Source organism: Chelonia mydas, chromosome 14, assembly GCF_015237465.2.
Source record: "Chelonia mydas isolate rCheMyd1 chromosome 14, rCheMyd1.pri.v2, whole genome shotgun sequence".
In the NCBI taxonomy this organism is placed as follows: Eukaryota; Metazoa; Chordata; order Testudines; family Cheloniidae; genus Chelonia; species Chelonia mydas.
The window spans coordinates 14,381,677-14,406,114 of record NC_051254.2 but is presented as its reverse complement, the minus strand read 5'-3'; the positions used below and the strand labels follow the sequence as shown (position 1 = coordinate 14,406,114).

At 45.7% G+C, this 24,438-nt stretch overlaps 1 protein-coding gene across 2 annotated transcripts in view; it reads left to right on the top strand.

Annotated features, from left to right (window-relative positions):
* HID1 (HID1 domain containing) overlaps nt 1–24,438 on the top strand; it is a 47,800-nt gene that overhangs the window by 895 nt on the left and 22,467 nt on the right. For both annotated transcript variants that reach the window (XM_007065033.4, XM_027827402.3), the window contains exons 2-4: nt 12,881–13,030; nt 16,230–16,400; nt 19,908–20,021. In XM_007065033.4, coding sequence (XP_007065095.2) covers nt 12,881–13,030; nt 16,230–16,400; nt 19,908–20,021 — 435 coding nt within the window. The remainder of the gene's footprint in view (nt 1–12,880; nt 13,031–16,229; nt 16,401–19,907; nt 20,022–24,438) is intronic.

Sequence of the window (24,438 nt, the reverse complement as noted above, 5' to 3'; positions counted from 1 at the left end):
TTGGGGCTTAGACTGGCAAGGGGGATGGGGTGGGGGGTTAAGGCAGAATCCTTGGGGACTGGGCCTTGCAGGTAGAAGGGACCTGGCTGGAGCTGAGGGTAGCAGGGGACAGTGCCAAGGAAGCCACAGCCCATGTGCCTGAGCCATTCCCATCACACACCTTTCACAGTATCCCTACATCTGTGCAACCCTGCCTGGCAGCCTGGATAAATGATATGAATTTGATAACCTCCCCTAGCTAGTGCTTTTCCCCGTAATAACTGCCTTCCAGGCACAGGTGAGAGTGATTGTAGGTGTAACAGCTGTTGGATGTCAGCACCATCCCACACACAGAGCCAGTTAGCTTGCAGTACTGCTTATGGACAGAGGTGGAGAGTTGTAGTGCCATGGGATCTTTAACTTGTACCTGGGCAAGCATGAAAACCTGAGTAAGGGGAAATTCTCTGTGGGAGAAAGGCACATTCACCACTACACTGCTCCTTGCTATGCTATGTAGTTAGATTATTTCCATTTTCTGAAGATTAGGATTGGAATTTGGGACCTGTAGTTTTAATGTATTGGTGCTAATCTACAGCCCTTCTGCTTTGTATCTGCCGCCTTGTAACAGCTGGGGGATTCTAGTTCTGAGGAAAGTGAGGACCTAGTTTCAGAGTAGCAGCCGTGTTAGTCTGTATCTGCAAAAAGAAAAGGAGGACTTGTGGCACCTTAGAGACTAACACATTTATTAGAGCATAAGCTTTCGTGGGCTACAGCCCACTTCATCGGATGCATAGAATGGAACATATAGTAAGAAGATTATATATACATACAGATAAATTGGAAGTTGCCATACAAACTGTGAGAGGCTAATTAGTTAAGGTGAGCTATTATCAGCAGGAGAAAAAAAACTTTTGTAGTGATAATCAAGATGGCCCATTTAGACAGTTGACAAGAAGGTGTGAGGATACTTAACTTATGGAAATAGATTCAATATGTGTAATAACCCAGCCACTCCCAGTCTCTATTCAAACCCAAGTTAATGGTAATAATAGCTCATCTTAACTAATTAGCCTCTCACAGTTTGTATGGCAACTTCCAATTTATCTGTATGTGTATGTATATCTTCTTACAGTATGTTCCATTCTATGCATCCGATGAAGTGGGCTGTAGCCCATGAAAGCTTATGCTCTAATACATTTGTTAGTCTCTAAGGTGCTACAAGTACTCCTGTTCTTTTTGAGGACCTAGTAACTATAGTTAGAACCAGGCTGTACAAGTTTCCCTATATTGCTCTGTCAATGCATTTCAATCCTGACCACCAGTAGCCCATACTATTCCACTGCTGAGCCTTCCCTGTATCGAGATTGGCAGTTATGTGCTAAATTGTGTGATGACTTTGTGACATGGATTAACATCCAGTCAAGACTCAGTTTTAGCTGTGATGAAATCTGTATATGAACCCATATCTTTAGATGTTAGATGCATTTATTAAAATAAGGGAAATTGATACTAATCAAATCTTATGCTTCAGGGCACCAGCTCATCACCATAGGGGTCGGTAAGGATTTTCACCCTATTCAACATCTCACAATTACGTAGGCGCATTATGTTTTTCTTCATTATCCTCTGATGCGTCTGCCTTTGGCTACTGCCAGAGGCAGGTTACTAAGCTTGGTGGACCAATTTTCTGATCTGATAAGGCAGGTTCTGTCCTTTTATGGTATTCAGCTGCTCAAGGTTTAAATCAACAGAGGATTTCCCCCATTTTTTCTCATGTCTATGCATTTTCGTATAGCCCCTTCAGGAGAATCCTGTCTGTTGGACAGGAGGTAGCTGAATGAAACTGACATAGCTGATATGATTGTTGTTAGTTTCATTCTAACCCTGACACACTGATGGGGAAGAGCTAAGAGCCACTTGTATCAGAGGAGGATCACATCTGTGGTGCTCCAGTAGGTGCTGTATCTCTGTAGGTTTAATGGGGAGAAGGAAGTAAAACAAAAATCGGAAGCGTATATTATAGGGAAAGTGGCTGCCCTGGTGAAGTAGCAGCTGTGGATCTTAGTTTGGGACTGAGCTGAAGTCTTCTTTTCTTAGGACAGCAGATAATGGGAGTCTAATGGAGGCAGCACATGTTACTTGTTGGACTCTAGCATCTCTAAGCATTTCTGAGCTACAGTGGAGGGCTGCCACCCTGAAGGATCTCTGATGGCAGGGGGATGATGGATCCTCTGAGACTAATTGGAGGTGGTAGTGGAAGGAAAGGTGACTGGAGGAGAAGAGAAATGAGGGAAGGGTGGGGGAAGTGAGAGACTTATTAATAAAGGGGTGCAGGGTAAAGGGAAACATTTATGAACCTAGGGGTCTAGGGAAAAAGATTTGGTTTGGGAATGAATAACAAAGAGAGAATAGCTTCATTTTAGTGAGGAGTGCTAATATAGTCATAGATGCCTAATCCCTACAATTCTGGATTCTCCTTCCACCATTTGAAAGCGTGTTTGTAGAAGGCGAGATTGCAAAATGAATGGAACCCTTGCCCCTCCATCACCTAATCTTGTCATGTCCGGAGCTTACAAAAAAAGCTCTAAGCAGGGCAGTCACCTGTACTGCAGATCCAGAAGGCTGCGTGGCTCCTCTGGTTTGTTGACATATGTAGTGAGATAAAGTTCACCGTGACACTGAATAAAACAAAGACAATCTATGTTCTTGGCTGGATTTGTTAGCGGAGTCTGTAGAAATGTAGGTGAAACTTATGCCATGCGTAAAAGAGGGTGGGATAGTGAAACGCCCATATTTACATACCTTTGTTAGTCTCTAAGGTGCCACAAGTACTCCTTTTCTTTTTGCGGATACAGACTAACTTGGCTGCTACTCTGATATTTGAGAAGGGCACTGGTGTTTGCATGTGCAATACGCAACACTGGGCTTCCTTGCAATCTTCTGAGCTTATAGAGGTAACAGTCTCCGTGTAACCTCCCAGTCCGCTGAGTTGCTGGAATTAAAAACAAAATATTGTGGTGGTTTGGATAGTTTCCCCACAGGTATTTACCCAAACTAAGCATTGCTCTCTCAGCTGCATATCTACTCTTTCTACTTTCTCTTCTAACACTGGGCAGCAGGACAAATGGAAGTTTACATTTCATTAAATCACTGGTAACTTAAAACCTTTAGCTGAGCAAGCAGGAAATCACACATGGAGTCAGTTTTTGAAAAATCAGCAAATAAACATTTCCTTTCAACCCAAACAATGAGGGGTCCAGAACCTGAAAGTGAAATTGACTGTAAGCAAAAATGAAATTGACTTAATCAATTATAATGGCAAGAAAAATGCTAAAAGCCAAGAAATAGCATAAAGTGTGAATAGTACATTGGATTTTCAAAGTGCTTTCAGTTCTAATTATATAAATTGGTGATAATCGCAAAGGAAAGATGTGTGTTTATAATGCTGGTATACCTGTATTATAATCAGATCTGTCCCCTGAGCTGTTTGGATAATTGGAATTTATCTAGATATGATTTTTAAGTTGTTAATGCCCATTTAATAATACTAATTGTGCCTTTCATCTGAGGATCTCGGGATGCTTTATCATCATGAATGAACTATCCTCCCCCTTCCCCGCAACACTCATGTTACTTAGATGGTATTTTATAGATGGCTACTGTGAAGCACAGAGAGGTTGCGACCTGCCAGGGTATCACAAGAAGTCAGTTGCAGAGCTGGGAATCAAACCTAGGAGTGCTTTAATCATTAGACAAATTAACTTTCCCTCTCCCTAAATAGATTAATGATAAAATAGTCTTTAGAGTTTCAGGAAATGACCAGTCTATAATATAAAATTCACGATCTTCTGACATTTTCTTGTCATGTTTTAGTGCCAGCCACGTAACTGTTTTTAAAGAGATGAGAGGGAGCAAATGGAAAAAAAACATTTGGGTCTTTCTCACACTGGTGTGCAGCTGCCTTATCTTGATAAGGTGTTAATCTGAGCCTGATAAAATAATGCCCGGTGTCTAAAGAGACATCAGTTTAGTAATCTATTAACCTGGTTCTGAAAATTTTCAAGCAACTCAGTCTTGGCTTCATCAAAAGAAAACCTTGAACGCATGGTTTAGCCTTTCATCTGTCAGGTGCACCTGTGCTTTTAGGACTATATTTTTATACCGCTGGTGTTTCTCTATGCCCCTGCCAAAGTTCCGTGACATCCTCCTCAAGAGCCTGTATTATAGCCATAATTCATTCTTCTAGCAGTGGAGAACTGCCAAAGGGCTTGCTATGGAATCTCTCCATGCTGTTCCATTGTTGACTGCAGAGGGCGCTGTTGTGAAGCTCAAGATGCTCCTCCGCCACACCTGCCCCCCCCCCCTAAATGAGTGTGCAGCCTCTGACCTGGGCAGCTAAAATCAAAGTGGGCTCTTTAACTTGGGAGCATTAGCACTAGGTCCATCCATAGACTGCTTTAACCTTGTGTGTGCGCCCTGGGTCAAAAGCAGGGACACACCTGTAAATGCATATTAGTTGTCACAAAGTAACCATCAGGCTGTCCAGGCTATCACAGGGGTGGATGGGGTCTCGTGAATCCTTTTTCATGGAGCTCAGTTAGGTGCTCCAGGGTGACTTTAATAGTCTTCACATTGCAGTTCTCCTTCATTTCACCTCTATGGGATTGCATAGACTATCCTATCTTCAGTGTCTTTGTGGGTACGAGAGGAAAGGGCGGTGTCTAGCCTGATCATAAACAAGGCAAGTTACTCCTTGGGGCCCTGGATTTTTGGTGTCCCCTGTATCCCCATCATGTCATGGCCTTTTTGATAGTGGGATTGATGGGGGAGACTGCTCATGGACTAATTCCCTTCAACCCACCTCTGTACTTGGAAGTGGTGGTCAATTATTATGATTTATTTTATTATTTGTATTGCTGTTGCACTAAGGAGCCCCAGTCATGGGAGAGGACCCCACTGTGCAAGGTGCTGGACAATCACAGAACAAAACCATGGTCCCTATCCCAAAAAAGTTTATAATCTAAATAGACTGGATAGTTGCAGTGGTGAGAGGGGAGACAGTGGACAAGAGACAACAGGTGGATACAGAGGTCAGGCAAGTGGCTGATTGAGCTTTCAGAGCACCCTCTGTAGGGCTTGTCTACACAGGGATACCCAGGAAAAATAATCTGAATTGAATTTACAGTGTATTAGTTAAACTGCATTAAACCCCTGTGTGGACGCACACGTTCAGAATTAAATTTGTCTATTAAACTAAACCAGATTAAGGCCACTTTAATTCTGAATGAATGTCCACACAAAAAACATCTTAACGAAGCCATGTTAAATTCACATCTTTAGTTAGCAAGCCCTAAATTTCTGCCATACTTCTTGCAAATTGTAAGGCCAGTCCTGAGCTAAGCTGAATGGACTCTTGGGGACAAACATTTTATTTAAAGGAATAACCCCCCAGCAGTGCTGAGCACTGGCATTTGGGATAAGATGGTAAATGTTGACTGTGACTGAGGTCATGTATGACAGTGTCTGAGTGACAGCAAATTAGTATGTTAGCCAGATCAACACAATGATGACAATAACAAATGAGTGGGGCAGGACCGCAGGGCCTTTTCCTGTTTATAGGCCATTATTCGTGCAGCTCTATTCTTCTGTTTCCTGTGACGTGTCCTGTTTGCACAAGGATCCTTTTCAGGGCTGTGATTCTGTGTTTGATAACTGGCAAGATCACTGACATCCAAGCTGCTTCCTCTTTGAATTCCCACAATAAAAAAAACCAAACCCAAACTTTTAATGCAAAACTAAGACTGAGAAATAAGACAGAAAACATGCAGGAAACTTTCAATTAAGGTGCCTGGTATAATTGATGCTCTAACCCTGTGCGTTCATCTCCCCTTTCCCTCTCACCACACCCTTCGTAACCACGTTCACCCTCTGTATCTGGGTTGGAGATAGCCGTCCTCTCCACCCCACTCCCATGTGCCACATCAGCCTTAACTCTGCCCACTGTACTCTCAACAACCGCTTCAGGCTCCAGCAACCCTCTCTTTAGCACTTTACCCTGGAAAGCTCAGCTCAGACAGCTGCATATTTGTTCTGTGGCTGTCTCCTTTTAGAGAATTGCAACCGGGCAGCCTGTGTATTGACTTCAGGCCTTTTCTGTCCAGATGACCTAAGGCTGTGCTCTCAGAGGATAGACTTGGCTGTTAGTCCTGTAATACTAGGTTTTTGCTGCAATGTGACCCCACTGATAATTGCCTGCTGCTCTTCGTCTCCCAAAAGCAATACATTTGCAATGTATTGGAGCCAAGTCTGGCTTCTCTGTTGTTTGGTGCATGCTGTGTTACTGTTCGGGACCAAGAATGGCTTAATTGTTTTGAGCCGTGTGCTCATTCTGAAGAGTTAAGGCTGCTGAAGTTAATAGCAGTGCCAATGGGGATGCTGAGCCTTGTGAAGCAGGATTGCCTAAACATCCTTTTACGAAGGCCCCAAGTGCACGCACAGGCCGTTGTGAGCCTAGCTGCAATGGTATTTGTTACTACATTCTGTGCCTAAATGTTTATAATCAGGGTTTCAGATTTAAGATGCTCATGATGGATGAGTGAAGCAGCTTTCTGATCCTCCTCACCTCCCCACTTTAGAAACCAGATAGCAGGACACCTGGTGAACTCAATCACAGTTTGGGCCAATTGCTATTTAATCCCCCCTGAGACTCTGTGTGAGCAAACCAAAGTCTCTGTAAAGATCCAGTAGTGCTCTGTCAAGGGGATGAGCATACATATATTGAGCAGTATTTGGAGGGAGGCTCCTAAGAAAAAGCCAGGGGCTGCAGGAAGTGGTGTTAATGACTCAGTAAAGCGAAGTCTTTCTCCTGAGTCAGTATTGAACCAATGTCCCAGGATTGTACTCGTAAGTGGTATGGTGCTGGTGCCACCTGTTTTGAGGCGATGTAAAATTGACCTCTTGTGATCATGAAGGAACCAGGAAATGGTGTGTTAATGTAACCCATTGGGCAACCATCACGTTAACATTAGTGCTTTGATTAAAATTCCAGCTGCTATTCCGCCTCCCTAAGTTTCCCTTGTAGTTTCGGTTGCATATGTTATTTTTCATTTCCTATCTTAAACTGATCTGCAATATTGTTGTGCACTGTAAAACAGCAACTGTGTGCCACCCCAGAGATGGCTGCATTTCAGTGCTAGATGAAGTGATTATATAGTTTGGAAAAGGTATGGGATCCTTCCGCAAGGAAGGTGCTATAGAAGTATAAGATATTATGTGTGTTACACAATTAGGGCTAGAGATGTTCAGGGCCAGAATTTCAAGTGCTCAGCTCCCTTTTAAGCATGTAAGTAAGGCTCAGATTTGCAAAAATGCTCTGCGCCCAGCAGCTCCCACTGAGACACTTGTGGGCAAACTTTCAAAACAGCGCAGTACCTAATGAGCTGAGTTCTTTTGCAGATCTGGCCCTAAACTCACGAGCATTTACAGTGATCTCCTATGGGAGGCAGCATGCTGGATTCTTTGGAAAAATCCCTTGGAAAGGGGTCTGATGGGGACTTACTGGGCTGCCCATCTGGTAAAATGAAAAGGGTTTCTGTACTAGAGCAGTCAGTCACCTGTGTCTAAGCACCTTTTTTCCTAGGTGGAGAGAGACTGGGGGATTCATTTCATGGCTGGCAGGAGCAAGACAAGGGCAGTGATAATTGGAAGGTTCTTGGCATCAGAGTGTTAAGGAACAAAACCACAATGAAATGAACCTGCTCTACCAGTTTTGGCCTGCCCGGCTGCTCCTCTTGCTTTCTGGCCTTTGGGTTTTAATGACACATCACCTGTACAGAGCTCTTAAGTGCCTCTGAGGTTAGGGCTGCTAGTTCAAAAGGTGCTGTCTCCTCATATCCGGCTAGAAGAGTGTGAATCTGAGTGCTTCCCTCTGTCTGTGTCAGAGCTGTGAAGAAGGCAGCCTCTAATTGAGGATCCTTGCATGCACTTAGAAGCTTGTTGCAAAGGCGGACAAATTAACAAAAGAATTGTAGCAGATGTTGGGAAAATGTTTTAAATTAAACTCACGTTAATCTCTCCCCCCTGCGTTCCAACGCAATGGAACCACTCACTGCACAGTAACAAGCATGGTTAGGCAAGAGCTGTTGTTTGTCTTTGAGTTTTTATTACGTCAATTGCATGAGGCACCAGGCACCCTCTAGTCCTAACCTAAGGGTCAGGAATGTTTAGTGAACCTGGCATTCTGGCTGACTGAGCACTTGTTAGTGTGTTTTAATGCTGGATATTCCCCTTGTCTTCTGATGATCCAGTAATACTGTACACTTGCACAGCATCTCCTGTTCAAGGAGCTCCCAATGCTTTACAACCTCACAACGCCAGTCTTCGCAGCTGAGAACATGAGGGAGATTCCCAAACCTGAGCCATTCTTTTTAGGTGACAGATCTGAGGAACTGTCCCAGATTGAGGTATCATTAGAGGAGGTTTGAAACAAATTGATAAATTAAACAACAATAAGTCACCAGGACGAGATCGTATTCACCCAAGAGTTCTGAAGGAACTCAAATGTGAAATTGCAGAACTACTAACTGTAGTCTATAACCTATCATTTAAATCAGCTTCTGTACCAGATGACTGGAGGATAGCTAATGTGATGCCAATTTTTAAAAAGTGCTCCAGAGATGATCCTGGCAATTACAGGCCTGTAAACCTGACTTCAGTACCAGGCAAACTGTTTGAAACTTTAATAAAGAACAATGTTGTCAGACAAGTAGATGAACATAATTTGTTGAGGAAGAGTCAACATGGCTTTAGTAAAGGGAAATCATGCCTCACCAATCAACCAGAATTCTTTGAGGGGGTCAACAAGCATGTGGACCAAGGGGATCCAGTGGATATATAGTGTACTTAGATTTTCAGAAAGCCATTGACAAGATCCCTCACCAAAGGCTCTTATGCAAAGAAAGCTGCCACGGGGATAAGAGGGAAGGTGCTCTCACGGATTGGTAACTAGTTAAAAGATAGGAAACAAAGGGTAGGTATAAATGGTCAGTTTTCAGAATGGAGAGAGGTAAATAGTGGTGTCCCCCAGGGGTCTGTTCTGGGATGAATCCTATTCAACATATTCATAAATGATCTGGAAAATGGGGTAAACAGTGAGGTGGCAAAATTTGCAGATGATACAAAATTACTCAAGATAGTTAAGACTGCGAAGAGCTACAAAAGGATCTCTCAAAATTGGGTGACTGGGCAACAAAATGGCAGATGAAATTCAATGTTGATAAATGCAAAGTAATACACATTGGAAAGCATACTCCCAACTATACATATAAAATGATGGGGTCTAAATTAGCTGTTACCACTCAAGAAAGAGATCTTGGAGTCGTGGATAGTTCTCTGAAAACATCCACTCAATGTGCAGCAGCAGTCTAAGGGATAGATAATAGGACAGAAAATATCATGTTGCCTCTATATAAATCCATGGTATGCCCACATCTTGAATACTGTGTGCAGATGTGGTCACCCCATCTCAAAAAAGATATATTGGAATTGGAAAAGGTTCAGACAAGGGCAACAGAAATGATTAGGGATAGAATGGCTTCCGTATGAGGAGAGATTAATAAGACTGGGACTTTTCAGCTTAGAAAAGAGACGGCTAATGGGAGATATGATTGAGGCCTATAAAATCATGACTGGTATAGAGAAAGTAGATAAGGAAGTGTTGTTTACTACTTCTCATAACACAAGAACTAGGAGTCGCCAAATGAAATTAATAGGCAGCAGGTTTAAAACAAATAAAAGGAAGTATTTCTTCACACAACGCACAGTCAACCTGTGAAACTCCTTGCCAGAGGATGTTGTGAAGGCTAAGACCATAACAAGGTTCAAAAAAGAACTAGATAAATTCATGGAGGATAGGTCCATCAATGGCTATTAGCCAGGATGGGCAGGAGTGGTGTCCCTAGCTTCTGTTTGCCACAAGTTGGGACTGAGCGACAGGGGATGGATCACTTGATGATTACCTGTTCTGTTCATTCCCTCTGGAACACCTGGCACTGGCCACTGTCGGAAGACAGGATACTGGGTTAGATGGACCTTTGGTCTGACCCAGTAGGGCCATTCTTAACACTCACTTGTCCAGCGAGGGGCAGAAAAACTTATATTATCTTAATTTGACAGATGGGGAAACTGAAGCCCATTGGTTAAGTGTGTTGCTTCAAGTCACACAGTAAGTTGGTAGCAAAGCCAGGCATAGAATCTTAGAAATGTAGGAGTGGAAGGGGCCTCAAGAGGTCGTCTAGTGCATCCCTTCACACTGAGGCAGGATTAAGTATATTTAGAGCAGGACATAGACCCCAGGAGTCCTGACTTCCAGGCCTCTAATCCTGGTGCTGAGTTCTTATGTCCATTGGCTGCAGCCACTCGCATGCCTCTTATAGCTGGCTTTTGGGCACTTTTTTAAATGAGATGATCCCATTTCTTTTTCATAGTGTGGATCATGTCTTGAAAGGGACGGTGTCTCATGATGTCACTGTTCCCATCTCCAGTCTCATGGACCATCTCCAATCCCAGTTGTCATCACATAACATCTTTGCGGCTACAACGGCAGCCGCTTACATGGAAGAATAACATTAGCAAAGTGGTCAGTGTAATTTCAGCTTCTCTAATGTGACTTAGAAGCTGGGAGCGAGAACAAGAGCGAGTACCATGGACCAGCCACCTCTCTACAGACCACAGCAAGTGCTCTGCAGTGGTCCATGGAGCAGTTTGAAAACTGCTGCTTTGCACCAAATAGAAACATGCTTCCCCAGCTGGAGGGTCAGCAATGAGGACTCTGTGTCAGAGAAAAATCTAGGTTCTAATCATGCAATTGGATCCACCTGGAGCCCCATAGACTTTGGTGTGTTTCCACAGGAGTCCACGAATCCATGTGGTTCCAGTTGTAGGATCCAGGGCCTTTGTGTTCATTGGTCATGATCGTCACAGTTTTATCAAAACTAACCCTGAGTGGGGAGCAGGTCTGGGTGGGAGCCACACACAGAGCCTCAAAACAACAGTGATGGTGCCATGTCAAGCAACAGGTACAACTGACATATTTTTGGTTCATTTATTTGAATGTTTCTGTTGGGGAGTGGAGAGGTGGATATTTTTTTAAAGACTATTTTTAACCAAGTAAACCTTGACCAACCTCTTTCACACTGTGCAGTATAAATACACAAGTAAGTGAATAGCGCACCTGTATTTAGACCTTGGAAGCATTGTTGAATTGGGTGATCACTCCCAGGCTGTGGGTTAGTTAAGGATGCCTGCATTTGTGGTGAGGCTTCTCTGCAGTGAGTGGCAGGTTTTCTGAGTGTTGAGCGATGTTTGGGTTTGAGGTGAATGAAATGTTGAGCCCTTTCTGAGCCCTTCAGAGCTCTGTGCTCACTTGCTTCTGATGCTCAGAAGAGTCCTGTGTAACCGTGGCAGCCTTCTTGCTCTACATATAGTGTCTGCTCCTTGCAGGCCCAACCCTTCCACAGCTTGGTAAATTCCTATGCAGACAAGTCCTTCCACTGATTGCAATGGGAAGGGTTGCACATCTGGGCCCCATGTCTCTCCGGTTCACACCTGCTCACTATTGAAAAATACAGCAGTTGTTTCACTGTTGACAATTATCCCCGTTAGCCCTGTAGATCCAATACATCTACAACAGAGAGAAGTGGAGTCTAATCTCCTTTGATTATCATCACTTAATCTGACCTGAAAATTTTAGCATCTCTATTAGTGGTAATGATGCAAGCGGCAGAGAGAATGCGGCTTGAAGAATCATTGTTCTGACTTATAAATTGAGGACACTTGGTCTGTAAGTGATTGGGAGGGAATAAGATTGGAATCCAACACTATCAGTTCCACAGAGTCACTTTTCTGAGTATAGATGGATATTAAGGGGAAACCTGACAAACTGCTCTCGTTTCCAAGGATGAGAACTCCTGTTCTAACCTCTGTAAAAGGACTTGGAGAAAAATATGTGCTCCCATCCTCTGAAAGGGAGACAGCAGTGCTGGGAAGAGAGGCATGTCTCCCCCTCATAGAGCCTGAAGACTGGATAAGGAGAAGTGTGTTTCCAGATGTGGAGCAGGCATGTTCTCGTGGGGCAGGGAGCCATCAGACTGTGATAACTCGATTGTTTTGTACAGTAGTTTTGCCCGCTTTACGGTTGCCTTATCCTTCCCCTCTCAGCCCCAGTGTCTCATCCACTTGTTGCACCTTGGTGTGATGTAGATTGTAAACTCTTTGGGGTGTGGGCTCTCGTTTTACCCTGTGTCTCTAGCCCAAAGGGCCCTGATCCCTCCCCTGAGGCATTACTGCAATACAGACAATTACTCAGAGCTTCCTCTATATGCCCAGGAACTGGCAAAGTGCAAAGAGGCAGCTCAGCCCGCATGCTGTGAAAGTCACGGAACTTGCCATGTGCATCGTGGGTTGCAGACACGCCGTTCTGTACATGGACTCATGTTTGTGTACAGTCTCTTTTGGTTGTTGTTAGCACTGGCCCCTTAAAAGACTCAGAGTCCTACATTCATGCAGATGATACAAATATGCCATGTAAAGAGTCTGCCTGTGCCCATTGGGCCTCTCCAACATAAACACAGGTATAATGTATATACAGTTTAGTAGTTCTGAATCCAACTACAGCTGTGCGTTATAACAGTTGAGGTTTTGGTACCAAGAGATGCCACTATACAGTACTGATAGATTGATACTGGTGCATAGTCTCTCCTTCCAGCTCCTGAGCACTGACCAGGCCTAGCTTGGCCCCATTGTTGACCAAGTTAGAATGGCTTGTGTTTGGCATCCATAGAGTGATCTCTTCCTCTGTGTCCTTGCTATCCACATCTGTAACTCTGGGTTTGTCTCTTCACAGCCTGTGGAGGCAACGGATGATGCCTTCTGGGACCAGTTCTGGGCAGACACTGCAACTTCGGTGCAGGATGTCTTTGCTCTTGTGCCAGCTGCAGAAATCCGAGCAGTGAGAGAAGAATCTCCTTCTAACTTGGCCACTCTGTGTTATAAGGTAAGGTGCCTTCTCCTTCTCACCTGGAATTAGTGAGAGTCAACCCTATGGAGAGTCCCAACACTGAAGTGGATCATAGGCGTTGAGTTGATCTGCACAGGGATTAGTTTCACCAATAGGCGCCTCTCACTTGTATTACCATCATGCCTAGGAATCATGGACAAGAACCCCATTGTACTGGGCGTTGTACAAACACATGACAACAAGACAGTCCATGGTGCTGCTTTCTGTGATTAGCAGCTCCCCATATGCTTGCCAAGTCCAGACTTGGCATTTGTAAGTATTGGCCATATGAACAAGTAAATGGTTGCAGCAGAAATGCATGTTGATTTTTGGAGCAGATACAAAAGTGATCCAAGTCCTTGCAAATTCCATTCCCTGCCCTACTCCCTGTGATCCTTTTCAGGGCTGCTTGCCCCTGTATCCTCCTGAGGTTTAACTGCAGCTCCCCTCTCTGCCCTGCAGGGCATGGGCGGTTTGCTCACATTTCCTCTTTTGGTTTACCACAAACCACAGTTGGCATTTGATCAGTTCAGTCATCACCCATCACCTCCCCAACTCTTGGTTTTAACATAGGCTGCCATATATTTTAAGGATTCTGACATGCAAGCGTTGTGTATCCTTAGTGGAGCCAGTGCTCCTGCTCCCTCATCAGAGCATCTGATTGCTCCTCAAGGTTCAACAACAATATCGGCTTCTGGAACGCAGAAAGACCCAAGGGCCTGAGCCAACTATGGTGCTGGTCACCCTAAAAATGCCACAGATGGATAGATATGGGAAAGAGTCTTAAGCCTATTTCCCCATTTCACTGCCCTATCTCCTTTGGCATTAGCACTAGAGTTGGAAAGTTTTTTCATTGGAAAACGCAGATTTGTCAAAACTGAAACAGTTCACGAGAAAGAGTCAATTTCAATGAATCTCCTGATTCAAAACATTTTTGGAAAAAAATGTTCTGAAATTGTGAAAGTGTCCCATTTTTGACACTTTCTAAACAAAGTTTAGTTTTCCATAGATTCCAAGTCCAGAAGGGGCCACTGGGATCCTGTAGTTTGACCTTCTGCATAACACAGACCATAGAGGCCTTCCCTGAATCAATTCCTGTTTGAATTAGAGCAGATCTTTTATAAAACATCCAGGCTGGATTTGAAAATTTTCTGCTTTGATTCCAAATGACTTTTTTTGTTTTGAAATTTTAGTTAATTTACACTAAAAATTCAAAAATAATAATAAGGTCAAAATTGATATGAAATATTTTGAATGACCCAAAGTGAATTTTTTTTTCTTCATTTTTTCCGCCCAAGATTTTGAATTTTCCCATCCCAAAACGGGACAACAAATTTTGAAATACCAAATTCTTGCTGGACGGGAAAACCGTTTCCCACGCAGCTCCGATTAGCACTTCCCTTGATGCTTTTCTGTCGCCCTTGCCCTCTTGCTGTCTGCAACACAAGGGACATCTATTCATATTTCTTTCAGTGCCAGAGCTTGTCAATTGTAAAGCCAGTAGGATATGGCTGGCTGCTGCTGCTTGGGGAATAGTCTGGTCAGCAAGACTTAGCCTGTCTAGCCAGGCCTTGGCACTAATAATGCTTCAAGCTCTTGCTGCACTATGGTCTGCACCATGTGAACAACAAGCGTGTTCAGAAATAATTGAATGCAGATCTAGCAGAGCAGCGCTCGGCAGCCATTTTCCGCCATGGCTGTTACTAGCATGGTTTCCTTTTCTAGTGCAGACAGACTATAGACTTCTGAGAGAACCATGCTGTGCTTTTGACGCCACACTTTGTTCCCCACAAAGCAACTCTATGGTCTTCTACCCAATAGAGGCTAATGTGTTGGGAGACCTGGTTCTAACATGGTTGTCTCTCCGGATGGTTAAAGGATGGTTAGCTCTTGTGATGTAAATGGGAGCTAAGTGCATTATTTTAACCACGTTGTTGATCTATGCAACAGCGTGGATGTGGGTAGGGATATAGCACAATTTGGGACTATGGTTTAGTCCTGCGAGGTGGAGCCTGTCTTTCGCGTGGTGTTACTGGATTTTGTAACACTGTTGTTCCTTTGGTTTAGATGGGGCTATGGCACAATTGTAATATCCTTTGCAGCTGTGTTTGGTGCAGACTAGGGTTGTGTTACAACATATTGAGCTGTAACTGTACCTGGCAATAGATTCAAACGCAGTCCCAAGGCAGAGCACAGCTAGGCCCCAGGTAGCACAAATATGTCTGTTAAGGCAGTGATGCAAACTGACAAAGTCAACGAACCAGAGATGTCGCTGGGAACCTCAGCAGAGAGGCACAGCCTGCGAATTAAAACCAACAAGTCAAATCCTGAGTAAATGTCCCTGGCTTTCATGCTGAGAAGGGAGGAGGAGGGGGAGGACCAGGACAGGAGACCCTAGGAGGGAAAAAGAGCTTCACCTTCTGTCATGAAAATAAAGTGGTTTGCCTTCAGCCTCAGTAAGCTGCAGTGGCTGTTTGGCAAGACAAGCGTCCCCATCCCAAAAAACCAGCAGTGCAGTGTGACTGACCCCAATTTCCCTGTATTCGGTGACCTCAGCAGAGAAGCCAAGCACTGGATGGCCCTGGGAATTGAACCCCCCCTCTTAGCCTAGAGGTGGGCTCCCTGGGTCAGTGCTAAAGCACATGGAGAGCATGGGGGGAGCTTGGGCTGCTTGGCCACTGGCCAGGCTGCCCTTGTCCTGTAGATACCAGAGGACTTTCAGTCTACAGGGCTTTCAATCCAGCACCATCTACCAGTGCTAAATTCACTTCTTCTGGGAGAGGGCAGAGGAGGCGGGAGGCTCTGTTTTGGAGAGCTACACTTTCCAATTGGCGTATTCTAAGAAAGTGACTTCTTAGCATACAAGCTTTTGGGGGCTAGCACAGCGTCTGGGCTATGGCTGGGGCTTCCAGGTGCTATGTCAGTACACATAATTAGTAATAACAACAGGCATTCTCTTGGCTTCCACATCCCGCGCAAGGAGAGGTGCCTGCTGCGATCACAGGAGCGTTTAGAATAATCGTACATTTCTGCTGCTCGTTTCTAACTGCAGCATAGAGAGAGATTTTCCCCAGAGGAACCATAGCGAGCCCTTGGGAAGTGGAACCAAATGCTGTTCATAATTCTGTGGCAGTGGGGCCTGTGTGTCCGCAAACCATACAACTCCAGATTAATGCCTTTGTTTTGTTGCCATCAGGCGGTAGAGAAGCTGGTTCAGGGAGCGGACAGCGGCTGCCACTCGGAGAAGGAGAAGCAAATTATACTGAACTGCAGCCGGCTCCTCACCCGCATCCTGCCCTATATCTTCGAGGACCCTGACTGGAGAGGCTTCTTCTGGTCCACTGTCCCTGGGGCCGGCCGTGGAGGGGTCTGTATCTACTGGGTTAGACGGTTCCTCTTTGGGAGGGAGGGAGGGAGAAGCTGCAGGAGGTAGGCCCAACATTAATCAGTTGGGAACAACCTTGTTTCAGTGGGTTCAAACTTTGTGGGAAGGCTTGTAATGGAGTAAGGGATAGGATGTAGCCTTGAAACATAAACGTGCTGATGACAAAGCCCCTTCTTCCCCCTCACCCCTCAGCAAGCGGAAGCTTTGCGCTAGCTGCCTCCGTCCTGAGCATGCTGGGATGGACTGAAATTAACAACACAGCCCATCTATAGCGCCAGTTTTATTGCCTTCCTTCCCTTCTCAGCTCTGTTTGTTTAGCGTAGGCTGATGGGTTTATTGGAGCATTTCAGTCACTTGGGTGTAGCTGTGAGTAAGGGCTTGTTCATACAAGAAAGTTGCTCTGATGTAACCTAATTTGTCAATTTAAACTGATATAGCTAAACAGGTGCAAAAGGCAGTGTGGACCTTCTTATTTCACCTGAAGAGAGGCTTCTTTGGTTTAGCTTAAGTGGATTGGAAACAGGTTCAATTAAAATGGACATATGCCACTCTTAAATCAAAATAAGAGCGTCCCAGGCCTTTTGCGCCTTTGCAGTGGCTTAACTATATTGTGTTAAAAGCAGATTCCAGTTCTACCAGTGCAACTTAATTGTGTAGAGAAGCCATAAGAGACATGGTCAGTGGCCCATTCATGAACTGAGCTTTTCAGTTTTAAGCTGGGGGTATGGTCTAGTTGTTGGAACCAAGGACTGAGAATTGGATCCTAGCTTCTATTTCTGGCTCTGCCGCTGACTTGTTGTGGAACCTTAGGCAAGTCACTTAACCTCCTGGTATGCCTCTGTTTGTCCCTATCTGTAAAATAGGAATAATAACATTTCCCCTCATCACAGGGGGAGTCGAGGTAGAATGTTTATGAAGCGCTTTGGGATCCTTGGCTGAAGTGCAAAGTATCATTATTACTGTGAATATTGACATGTCAGGAGGGGAGCAGTTACTGTGCCTTGCCCACGTGCTGGTACAGCAGCCGGGTCTTAACGTACCAGAAGCACTGTCCTTGCAGACTCTGCATCTGCAGACTGGTCCTTTTGTGTTCAGCTGCTCCCACCATAAGCTGAGTAGTTCTGCAGTGCTTTTCGTTGAGGTTTAACAGAGGTTGGCAAGGGTGGGGGCAGTATTGGTGCAGTCAGATCCTTGCGCTATCTCAGCCTGTCCCTTCTAATCTTTTTTGCCTATAGCCACTTCAGTGGGAAGATCTGGGCAGCAGGAGGAGGCAGGTTTGATGCCCTTTTTCTCTGCTGTGGGTTTGGGCAGGTGTCTGGGGACCCAGTTTCCCCTGTGGGAGCCTGAGTCTGTGTGTGCCGGGTGATTAGATTTGCTTTGGGAAGGACAACACAATGTGCTGTGTGTGGGGATACAGCCAGGCCATTGTTAGGAACTGAATTTGCACCTTATTCAGCAGCTGTCTGGGCCAGCAGTGATTGACCCTAAGCATTCTGGCTTCTTGGGGGGGGGAGGGGAGGTATGGCTAGGACTGACTGTGCAGTTGACCTTCTCCTGGCCCATTTGTCCTGTGCTCGTGCCTCATGCATACTCTGTTTGGGCCCCTCCGATGAATCAAGGCCCCTCAATGGTGAATGAACTAACAATGTAGTTTTAGCAGTTCAAACCAATCTAATCTTACCCCGCAGCAGCTGAATAAGGCTGGCCATAGTGTGAGGCAGGAGATCCGTATTCAAGGCCGGCCTGGGATGCTGTGGGGAAGCCAGCAATTTGATCCAGTAGTCATACCTCATCCCCACCTCACCCACTAATTTGGGAGCAGCCCCAATGCACTTCGAAGGGCGGCTCCATCCTCTCAACTGGGGTGGGGAAGAGGAGTTGCTGGGATGCTTGGCCTATTACCAGACAGGACAGAAATGAACATGTCCCCCACCTTTTCGTTGAGGTGAAGGTCACCAACGTGTGGTGGAGAAAGCCCCTTTACCGGGTACTGTCCTCCTGGCCAGACTTGCCCCCTGGAAGGGGCTGTGGTCTGTGTGTGGCTGAGGTCGAAGGGGTGGCAGATGTCAGTTTTTGGATGAGGAAGTGGATGGTAGACCCCAGTTTCCTGGGGTTGTCAGTGGAAGTAGGGAAAATCCCCAGATGAAAGTTCTGGGGGTTGCGGCGAGGGGAGGGGATGGGGAAGGAGGCAGACCACAGTTTTGTGGAAGTGATAAGAGACTCCTGGAGATCTCTTTGGGAGCCAGGGACCTTCCCCAACTTCCAGGGTGGGTGGGACCTACTGGCTTGTTCTATTTTGTCTGAATCACGGCTGCCTGCAGGGCAGATACCCCCAGTGGGGAGATGATTTGTCTGGAAGCCCAGCCTGAGGTGGTGCAGATCATCCTTTTTATATCCCTTTTGAGCTCAAGGCTCCTCTGTTTCATTTCTGATTTCAAAGCCGGAATAGAAGCGTCTCTGCTGATTGCTGGCTCCCCACCCCCGGCCTTGTTCCTGCGTCTGGGATCCTGTTATTGGCCTCCCCAATGTCGCATTAAAAGACGTCAATGCAGTGCAGGCTATTATCTCCCTTCGGCTTGCCTGCTGTTATTTAAGGGCTTTGTGTGCGCACTGACGGGGGCCTGGCTGTCACCGATAAGCTGCCGTTGTGCCTCGCCCCCTCCTGGCAGAAGCCTGGATTTAGTCGTACTGGGGAAGACATGACATCCAGGATGCTCTTTGAATGGCAGGGCTGGCGGCTTACTGGAGACGTTCCCCTGGCAACGGCTGCAGAGGAGTAACCACGTGTGATGCTAGCAGCCGTCTCTGGATAGGTGGAGGTTTGCTTTGAATGCCAGAGAGAGCAAAATCCACTCTGCAGGCAGCTGCTCGCTGTGCCATGGCTGACTGAGACGCCCCCCTAGCTGAGTGTTAGGGCCCCTGTCTCCATAGCAGCCCCTCAGTTCTGTCGCCGGCTAGGTGACTCCAATCCCTGCGCCACATTGTACATGATCTGATCACCGCCTGGTCATGGTGGGGTGACTCCTTGCTCCCCTAACAGCTGTGGTCCCTCTTCTAGGCAAATGGTTCCCTTTCCTCCAGCATCTGTATTAACTGGAGCATCCCAAGCAGATGAATAGCTCTCTGATGACTTCTTGTAACCCCCAACAAAGCCCAAAGAGGCAACTCCATGTCCCCCCTACGTCTGTAGGCCTTGAGTCCTTCTCCTTCCCACAGCTGTTTGGTTGGCCCATCCTCACTGAAATTGCTCCCTCTCCGACTACATCTGCCATCTGCCTGCTCTCAGGGATGGCTTCTCACTCCTCCCTACCATACCTTCCCAACGGGTGGGTTGCCTACCTCTCCATTTTCTTCCCCCCCACCCATCTCTCTTTCCTGCCTGCTCTTGGGGAAAATCCTCCTTCCCCTGCTGCCATGTTATATTAATATTACTGTGCACTGACTCTCAAGCTTGGGCTGAGAATATTCTACTGTATTTATCATTTTCAGGGTGATGAAGAGGATGAAAATGCCCGGCCCCTGGCTGAGTCATTGCTCCTGGCAATTGCAGATCTGCTCTTCTGTCCAGATTTCACTGTCCAGAGCCACCGGAAGAGCACTGTGGTAAGCTGGGGGATCTGCTATTTAGCTCTAGGTAGCTGAGCAGGGGGCCTGGCTTTGATTCAGTTTCTAATAAGGCAGCCATCTTTTCTCTATACCAGTCCAAATTAGGTTTCCTTCCTGTCCACCTGAGTAAAGCTGCACCAATACGGCCCCCACCCTTGCACACGGTGGGTGTGAGCTGATGGGATGCAGAGGAAAGGTGCCAAGCTGAAGATCACCCGGTTAAAATTGAGACGGAAGGGATCCTGAGAAATGAGGAAATGGTTCTTAACTAGGCATATCGACCTGGTTACTCTGTGAGGGAGGCAGGACAGAATGCTAGTGTGCTGGTATATAACAGGGATGAATTGCGAAACATGCTGCTCAGTAAAGAGCTCTGAGGAAAACCTAACTGATTTATTGCCCTGTGGCCAGTGGACGTGTTGGTTTGAAATAAGTCTACCCTGGGCAGCATTGTACTGTTAAACAAGAGGAGCTCACACATGACATTGGTGGGAGCCGTATAAGAACTTAGATCATGGAGCAACAGCAATGATACAACTGAGCTAGGCCTGAGGTTGAGGCCTCTTCCACTGAAATCCACAAAAAGTCGTAGCGGTCTCCAAATTGGTGAGCAACATCTGGAGCTAAGGGGGGGATTATGTTACAAAATCTGAATAGAATTGGATAAGGAGTTCCTGATTCTGCCAACCTAAAAATAGAAATGCTCACCGAGAGGGCCAAATGTCTTCTCGTATCTTTGCCACTTTGTAACAAAAATCCCTCTGAAACGTAAAAGGGCATTTCCTAGGCTTCCCTAGCTGAGATCTAGTGAGCAGCCCCACATTTCTGAAGTTAAATCTGATTTCAAAAGCAACTCCCTTCTTAACTTAGTATTTCCTGGGTTTCTAACGTTTAAAGTGTTGTTTGAACTGTAACATTCTTGAAAGGCCACTGATCTGTGCCTGCAACCTTCATTCCACCTCCACAATGTGTTCTGTGTGGCAATAATGCTACTGACCTTCATTGTAAAGCACTTTGACATCTAAAGATGAAAAGCTTTATATAAGAGCTAAGGATGATTATTATTATGTTACCCAGCTGAGGGCATTAGGACTGTGACATTCAAACTTTGCCCCATTGATGTCGGCATTGTCCATCTTGTCAGGAGGCAAATGAATGGAGCAAATTGCAGATGCTGTTATCTTTGATACAGATGAGAGAGCCTGTGGAGATTATTGTTTCATTTGCTAATGTTTGTACAGTGCTTTGAAAACATAAACCGCTACATAAGCACTGAGCGTTACAAAGCCAGCCTTGCAGTGTGCAGGCATGATCCAAGCAACCTTCATAAATCACATGTAATGCTCCATCCTAATTCAACCATCTCTACCATTAAGATGGAGTCTTACAACATGGACCTAGAGAATCCATGGACCCTACTGCCACATTAAAGAGGGATGCAGTTGTGGCTGCGAATTCAGAGCTACCTCTGAAGTAGGATATCAAGGAAAACCAAGAACAACACTGTATGAGATGGCCTGGGTTGAAAGGGCTCGTGTATCACTTGCTAAGTCATCCTGAAGGGTCTCAGGCTGTTCTGCATAGCCGTAGGCAGCAGAATGGTGCACCACTATGATATGACCTTGCTGTGACTAATGGTGGAGCTGCCGTCTCTGTCCTTCTGCAGTTCTCAGCACTCGCTCCATGGTGTCCATGTGTTGTAAAGGGGGCATTGATTAAAACAACCTGGTGTTGTCCCAGACTAGGAGTCGGCTAGAAGCCACTGCTAAGCTTCCCAGAGATGGGAATTAATGGAACTGTATACTTCCATGTGGACAAATTACAGTGCTGGGCGGTTCGGTTCTTTGGCATCAGTAACATTTTTTGCAATCTCATTTTCATGGTTCAACTTCTAAAATCAGACTAATCTATGAAATTCCAAATGATCCTGCCAGGCCCCTCTGGAATTGGAGGTAAATATGAGGCTGAAATAAGGGACTCCTGAGTGGAATGTGAGGTACTGGAGTAATAAAAGCAGCTGGAACCTTGGTGCTATACACTTCCACATGTGGAGCCTGTGCTTCAAAGGTACTAGACACCAGAAGGTACCACTGACTTTCACTGGAGTTGGGTGTACTCAGAATCTCTTAGAATTAGGCCCTTGGCTCGGAGGCCAATGTTAGACACTGTTGTAATTAGTTGGTCTTAATTTAATTAATTTAATCCCTTAATTTAATTTAAATCTTTTCCACACTTCCTAGATCACAAAAGGTGTTATTACATCATATCTGCCTGGCTTGGTTTGTGCTCACATACTAGATCTTGCTAAGATCCTGTTCCTTCCCCCACTAGACTAGATACGGCAGTCAATTCATTTTCTGGGTCAGTGTCAGTGGAGTGATGAGATTCAAGAGTCTTGATTTTCTAAGAAGCCCTACTCTGAAAAGGGAGGAATTGACTTGCATATCTCTTCATTTTGCCTTGAAGGAGCACCTGAGCAGCTTGTTGCCTCTGACATGCAGCTGGAGGTATCTAATGATGGCTTTTTGAGGAAATATCAGTGTAGTCTAGTAAGGTATAGAACAAATTCTCATGCTCTTGGTCTCTGGATTCAGTACTGCCTGAATGGAGGAATGATGATCTTGTGCCTAAGGCCTGGGTTACACTGCGGGGGTGGGGGGTGGGGGGTTCGAACTAAGGCCACATCTACACTACCCGCCAGATCGGCGGGTAGTGATCGATCTATTGGGGATCGATTTATCTCGTTTAGTGTAGATGCAATAAATCGATCCCCGATCGCTCTGCCGTCGACTCCGGAACTCCACCACTGCAAGAGGCGGAAGCGGAGTCGATGGGGGAGCAGTGGCCGTCGATCCCGCGCCGCGAGGATGCGAAGTAAGTGATTCTAAGTCGATCTAAGATACGTCAACTTCAGCTATGCTATTCTCGTAGCTGAAGTTGCGTATCTTAGATCAATCCCCACCCCCAGTGTAGACCAGGCCTAAGATACGCAACTTCAGCTATTCTGTTCGCGTAGCTGAAGTCAAAGTATCTTAGTTCGACTTACCTGGCCGTCCTCACGGCAGCGAGTCGACCTGCGGCGGCTCCCCTGTCGACTCTGCTTATTCCTTCTGCTGAGGTGGAGTACAGGCATCGATTCGGGGATCGATTTATCTCGTCTAGACGAGACACAATAAATCCTTTTACTCGGTCCGGCGGGTAGTGAAGACGTACCCTTTGATGATATAGGTCTGGGAGACAGGGACCTTGGTTCTAGTCCTGGCTCTGCCACAGACCCTTGGACACATCACTCACCCAGATCCACAGCTGGTGTACATCAGCAAAACTCCATTGAAATCAGTGGACCTGCACTCATTTACAGCAGCTGAAGATCCAGGCCTTGTCTGTAAAGTAGGGATAATGTCTATGCCACAGAGGAGCTATAAATTACTGGATGTCTGTAAAGTGTGCTGAGGTCCTCACGTGGAAGGTGCTATAGAAGACTGTGCAATATTGTGTGTCTGCTTCTGCTTGACACTGTGGATGCAGAGGGATAACAGCACTGATCTTCTGCACTCTGGCTGGCTGCATGTTCAGGGGTTAACTCCTGAATTCTCTGCAGATCCATCTTGGAAGTTTTCAGAGTAAGAAAACTCTAAAATTACTAACCTTCCCCTCTTCTCACTGGGTAACAAAGAAAGCCTGTGGCATGAAGGAGGAGAAAGACTTCAAGCTGCAAGCCAAGTATGTGTGATGATGCAGGAAGTTTCTCTCCTACCTGATTGGCCTGTGATGCCATCACTGAGATCAGAGCTGAGTTGCCTGGTACAGGCTGGGTGAAGAGTAGCAGTAGCCGGGTGGTCTGATATAGCCGGGTGAGTACCAGCTGGAATGGCTGGCACTACCCCATCGTTACAGATCAACCCCTCCAGAAAATGCAGTCATCCTGGCAAACAAACACTCTTCCATTGTTCCCTCAAGAGTGGAGATCTTTAGTATCTTGTTCCTTTCACCAGCATGTGTTACAAACCAGGGACAGCATTAACCCAGTGTTAGCACAACTGCAGGGCTCTTTCATTGGGATTGTAACTCAAGTGAGTAGAAGGAGCCTGTCAAGTCTCAGCTCCCTCTTCATAAAGTTGTATTGTCGTAGCAAATGTGCTGCAAGCCCGATGGCCTGGCCTTCAGAGCACCTACAGCTTCCATGAAATTCAAAGGGGTGTATTGGTTCTCTTCATCTTTGGAAGTCAGATCTTGGGCTACTCTGTTTTGTTTTAGCGTCTCCCATGTTGAATATTTTTTCTAAAAACTGCAGTATTTATACCAGGCCCTGCCTGTAAATACAGCAATGTGGAACCCTCCTTTAAAAATATACAGATGAAGGAGCATCAACATCACATCAGACTAAGGTGTATTTGATGACTGCAAAATTCAC